Here is a 6000-nt window from a genome sequence, read left to right as displayed (position 1 = left end):
GGCACCGACGCTGGCCGCCCTGCCTGCGGCCGCGGCGCGGACCCCTCGGAGGTCGCGCGGGCGGAGGCGGGGGGCGGGCACATGCGCGCAGGCGGCGCGGCCGGCACGCGGCGCTCGCGCTCCCCGCTTAAATGAGCCTGGGCTCCCCGCGCCCGCCACTTCGGAGGGGTCCGCGCCGCGGCCGCAGGCAGGGCGGCCAGCGTCGGTGCCGTCCCTCTCGCCAGCGCGCCTCGCCTCCGGGGCGGTCAATGGGACGGAGCGTCACGGAGAAGAAGGTGCCGCCCGTCGGGGGGCTCGGGCAGCGCGTGAGCCCGCCGGGGTGCTCGAGCATGGCGGGCCGCAGGACCTGAGCCGTGCCCCGCGGGGAGGTATCCTGGTGGCCGGCGATGGGGACCGAGCGGGACTGTCGCCGCACCGGGCCGTGAGGGCCGCCGCCGCTGCCTCCTCCTAGCCGCTGCCTCGGCCCCTCGCGAAGCGCCGGGCCGCTCGGGAATATGGCCCTGGAGCAGCTCTGCGCGGTCCTCAAAGGTAAGCGCCCGGGGCCGCGGACGGCGCCCCCTGCGGGCCGAGACCGGCGTCTTCGCGTCCCTCCCTGGAGCCGGGCGCCCGACGCGTCTCTTTGTCTGGTCCGCGCGGACCGCCAAGCCCTCGCGCCCGCCCGGCATCGATTTGCTCTCCGAGCGCCTCTCCCCTACACTCTGTGTGTCTGACAGGCTCCGGGGGCACTGGTAGGAACAAACAGGAGATCAGGAAGCGGCGGCCCGGCGGGGCCCTCCGAGCTGTGTCCTCGCGCCTCTTTCTTAAAATTCCTCGCATCGCTTTGCAAAGTTGTGGGGTTCGTGTAAGTGGGGCGAAGACTGGTCTGTTTTCAGCATTTAATGACAGAAAGTCGTTCCACACAAACAATAAAAGCCCCAGCCGAGGAGTCGCGGAGCGGCTCTCCAAAAGCCCCACGATGGCGGGTGGCAGAACGGCCTGCGGGCCGGGCCGGGTCCCACCTGCTGCGGCCGTGGAGGCTGCGGCACCACTGCGGGCGCCGCGACCCGAGTCTGCCCGGCCCGGAGCTCTCTGCTCGTGGCCGCGCCCCGGCGCTTCCCAGGACCTCGGAATACCGTGCTGCTGTCGTGTAGTTCTTTCTGATTTGTTGTGCCGGGAATTAAAACAGTGGACTTGCCAAGTGCACAAAGCTCTCAAACGTGCTGTAGCTGCTTTGCATTTTCCTGAAGGTGTTATTTTAGATTAAAATGTATATACATAGGTAATTAAGATTGTGATACAAAGTTGCTTCCGAAACTCGGACTAAGTCCTTTTTTCAGTCGTCAGAGGAAAACACCACCACACAAAAAAAAGGGCTTCCCTTTTTCCCTACCGATTTAAATTAAAAACTGAATAGCTGTAACGTTCGTAACGTTATGAAATATTCTCTTTTTCATACTGGGTAAGGAGTTAAGGTATTGTATTAGCAGTGTCATATATAGCTTATTGTATGCTGATTTTTGTACAGTGACAGATGTTGGGTGTTTTTTCCCATTCCATATTAATACTTTTCTCAAATTTGTTTATTAGAAAATTCAGTCTAATTTTGCTTTAAATTTTAATTGGACAAATTACCTGCTCTCCAGACATACCTAAATTCATAATTGAGATTTGAGCAGTTTAATTTAAAATGCTTAACTAGCCAACTGTATGCTTACAGATACAGTTTGTACTAAGGTAACCTAGGACTTTCTACCTTGTGAATATTTCATGTCACCCCATAAATTCTTAGTGATTCCTCTATTATGTTACAATTTAAAACTCTGAGGTTAATTTCATGTAGTTTTCCTATCTGTAAATCCTAATTTACATAGGCATTCCTTGGAAATTAAGATTCTCTTTTACTCTTTCAAAATAAATCACATATGCACAGTAAGATTTCTGATAGTCCTCATGATTCAAATTTGCTTCGTTGTTCTGATTGCTTTAAAGTTATCAACATCATGACAGTCCATCTGGGTAGCCTCCTTGGGGAGAAATCAGTTAGCCCTGTTATACAGCTCTTCCTGCTGAACTTGAGGGAACTGAGCTGGATAGGAGAGAATCTCTGGTCCTCCTGAATGGTGAAGGGATTCGCAGCTTTTCTGCCTATGCCTTTGTCGTTGGTACACAGTGCCCTCTCTGGCCACTGTGATGAAGCATTTAGTTGTTGCACCTTTGAGGAAAGGATTCTGTGGTGATGACAGAGCTAACAGTGAAAACAATGTAGTATCTGGCTTTTCTTTTTTAAAGTACACTAAAACCTACACTAGTTTTACATACTGAAGTATTTTTAAAATTCAAATTAAGTTGTTGTAGGCTTACTAGAGATGAAACAAGCTATTTTTAAGTCTGCTAAAGTGTATGTGTGTGTGCACGCGCTCTTGTAAATATGGGAAATTGGTCTGGAAAGATTAAAGAAATTAACAAAAGTTGATTCTGAGAAAGGAATCTGGGAGACAGAGACCAAAGTGAGGGGAACACTTCTATTTCACTGTATGCCCATTTGTACCACTTGATTTTTTTTTTAAACCAAGTAAGTGTGTTACCTACACAAAAATTGGCATTTTTAATTAAAAAAATTATCAGGGGCGCCTGAGTGGCTCAGTCGGTTAAGTGTCCGACTTCGGCTCAGGTCATGATCTCACAGCTTGTGAGTTCGAGCCCCGTGTTGGGCTCTGTGCTGACAGTTCAGAGCCTGGAGCCTCTTCAGATTCTGTGTCTTTCTCTCTCTCCCCCTCCCCCACTCACACTCTGTGTCTCTCTGTCTCTCAAAAATAAATAAACGTTAAAAAAATTTTTTTTAATTATCTTTTGGAAAAATATTGGAATCCTGCCATTCACTGTGTGCATGAAGGCATAAAAAGCAGCCTTTAAGTGTTCTGTAAGGTGAATTGTTTCAATGCTGAAGAGGTTATCAGAGGCAGTTCTTTAGTATTTGCATAATTACAGATATTACCTACCTAAAGCCTTGTTTGGAATATTATGGTCAATTTCTACTAAAACAAATCATCCATAATGAGTGTGTGAGATTTTAAATGGAAGGTAATTTTCTTTAAGATGCCATTGATTCTTTTTGTTTTACTCTCAGCAGTGAGAACAAAAGGATAACTTGTACTAGGCTTTTTAAATCTTTCACATGGTATTACTGAATAGTTCACTTTTAACTGTTTGCGATCACTCCAGGTCTTACAAAATTTAACTTTCTGCCAAAGTTAAGTAAACATCATAGTCACATGAAAATACTGCATTAGTATTATAAACCCATTTTTTACTGTTTTATTCACTCTGCACACTTCTGGAGAAACCTATTAGACTCCGTTATATTTAAATCTGTATAAACTGAGGTTAAATTTATTGTGTAATAGCATAAATATCCCTCTATGCTATATTTTTAAAATCATAAATATTCCTCAACACAGTATTTTTAAAATCTTAGACTGGCAAAAATTAACTCCTGTCTTTCATTCTTACACCTCATCCAAAAATGTAAACCATACCAAAATAAGTACAGTACTGGAAACCTGTCCCTTTAATAGTGAAGTCTTTAAGCACAGTCTTGTTAAAAATTAGCTTTTCAGCTTTTCCCCCCAGGAGTTGAAGAAAATGTTTTAATGCTGAAAACTGGAAAGTATGAGTAAACACTGGTTTTATTGTAGTAAATCCTCAAACTAGAATCCAGTGTATTTGTGTTTTGAAACCATGATCACCTGTTAGAGAAAACATGCAGCCCTGTAATACAGACACACGTGCATTATAAAACAAATTCAGATCAAAACCACCTTCGGTCCTTTTTGGAATAAGATAGAAAAAGATAAACTGTAAGTAAAATTCATATCTTAAGTTTTAAAACAATCCCAAGTTCTCCTCTTGGTTATTACCTATTCAGAGTCTCCTGCAGTTTTTTTTCCGGTCTCATTTTTGAATTATGCTCCTGCACAGTAATTGTTGACATTTAAAAAAATGTATCCCTGAATCACTTTGAGATCCCAGTTATTATGGTCTTCAAGTTGGAAAGGGGAACCAAAGATGTTATTCAGCCCACTGGTTTCCAAACTTAGGTTAACAGGAGAGCTACCTCAAAGGAACCCTTATGAGGAGGTACTTAATAACTAAACAAAGACAATAGATAAGAGCAAGGTTGCTCTAATTGGTGAGGGACCTCACCCTCTCAAAGGCTCATCAGAGTGGCCCCCCAAAACTGATACTTTTTAATGTGTTTGTTATATTACTCACAAAATTGCAGTTTACTAATCTGAAAGTTCAGTTCTTCCTAGGCAAAATGATACTAAAACATGTTGGTTTAAATATGCCTAGAGTAGCATGTTGGAAATTACAGCACTAGTGTGTGAGAAGACTCACTCTTTAAAATGTGATCTGGTCACGTTAAAATTTGATGGTAGTTGCTGTGGATGTCTAAAGAAGGCTCCTGTAAAATGAGAAGATACAAAACTGCTGTCTGCAGAGCATTTGGCCAGCAAAGAGGTTGTCACATTCTGCAGGAAAGAAAGTACTGCTACAGTTAATCTTTGTTAAAGTGGTTGGCAGTGGGATTAGCATATGTAGGCTGGAGTGATCCCAGAGTTTGCCAAGACCCATCTTCTTTGTGTCTTTTTTTTTCTTGAAAAAACGTTTTAATGTTTACTAATTTTTGAGAGTGAGAGAGAGACACAGAATCCGAAGCAAGCTCCAGGCTCTGAGCTGTCAGCATGGAGTCCGATGTGGGGCTCGAACTCAGGAACTGTGAGGTTATGACCTGAGCCAAAGTCAGACACTTAACCAATTGAGCCACCCAGGCACCCAAATCCGTCTTCTTCCTTAACTAATAATAATAAGTAAAATTGAGTTTGATTACATTTGGGTACTCCATCCTGTGGAACACAGTTTATTGAAAACAAGTTACTGCTACCTCAAGTAGCATTTGGACTCTCATCAAACTCCATTCTGCTCTCATTATAGAGCAGTAAAGAGTTAGGTGGTTTTTACATCATGGCATCTGATGATAGATTCTACAAACCTTAAGTGCTTAAAATAAGAAGGCTTATTGGAAAGAGGCACACTCAATTACTAACAAGTAAATTGAGCCAGCTTGAGGAAAGTAAGAGTAGTGACTAGATATCTGAAAAGAAAAAAAAAATCAATTCTTTTCCTGTCCCTGACGTATGCTCAAATAAAAGAAGCTGGGTCATCTGTGTGATTACTGTTAACCAAGATGTGTGCTGCTGAATTTGTTAATGCAGGGCTCTCTGTACTATGTTGTAGTCAACAGAAAAGACATAATCAGGATCATGCTTAGTCATTTCATGTATTCATCTAATTTTTATTGAATGCTATTGTGGGCCAGACAGTCTTCTAGTCACTAGAGAGGCATCAGTGAATCAGACAATGCTCCTCTTTCTAGTAAGAAGAGACAAATAATCAAGAAAATACCAAGTCATATAAATAGTAATTAAAATATTTATATAATAAAGTAGGATGAAGGAGAAAATGTAGAGTTTCTTTAGAAGTCAGTCACAAAACCTGAATGACCAGAAGAACCCAGCCATGCAGAGAGATTCTAGGCAAAAGGAATAAACTAGTCCCTAAAGCAAGAATTAGCTTGGTGTATAGAAGTAATGAGAAGAAGGCCTGTGTAGCCATTGGTAGCAATCGGGAGGTCAGATGCTAGATCATGTAGGACCTCTGAAGTCAGAGTAAAGAGTATTGGATTTATTCTAAATGTAATGGGACTGTATTGGAAGATTTTATGAAAGGCTGTGATATGATCTGGTTTATGTCTTGAAAGGATCACTGGCTGCTGAGTACAGAATAGATTATAGGGAACTGTGGCAGGAATAACCAGTTGTCTCCCAATATCCATTTTATAATTCAGTAATTCTCTGAATTTTAATTAAGCCCGTGAACACCCAACAGAAAGACTAGATTTTCCAGCTTTCCATAGGGTTAGGTGTGGTCATGTGACTAAGTTTGGCCAATTACATGTGT

General features: G+C 43.3%; 1 protein-coding gene across 3 annotated transcripts in view; it reads left to right on the top strand.

Moving 5' to 3' along the window:
* The first annotated feature begins 127 nt into the window (after positions 1-127).
* The window catches only part of NETO2 (neuropilin and tolloid like 2), a 58726-nt gene continuing 52853 nt past the window's right edge, over positions 128-6000 (top strand). For 2 of the 3 annotated variants that reach the window (XM_040497925.1, XM_040497923.1), the window contains exon 1: positions 129-528. In XM_040497925.1, the coding sequence (XP_040353859.1) occupies positions 495-528 (34 nt within the window). In that variant the 5' untranslated portion in view covers positions 129-494. Of the gene's footprint in view, positions 529-6000 lie in introns of all 3 variants that reach the window. The other variant, XM_040497924.1, reaches the window with a different exon arrangement.

Source organism: Herpailurus yagouaroundi, unplaced genomic scaffold (assembly GCF_014898765.1).
Source record: "Herpailurus yagouaroundi ecotype Mexico unplaced genomic scaffold, PumYag 190, whole genome shotgun sequence".
Taxonomy (NCBI): Eukaryota; Metazoa; Chordata; class Mammalia; order Carnivora; family Felidae; genus Herpailurus; species Herpailurus yagouaroundi.
Note: the sequence above shows the minus strand (reverse complement) of the source record. Positions and strands in the feature narration are given on the sequence as shown.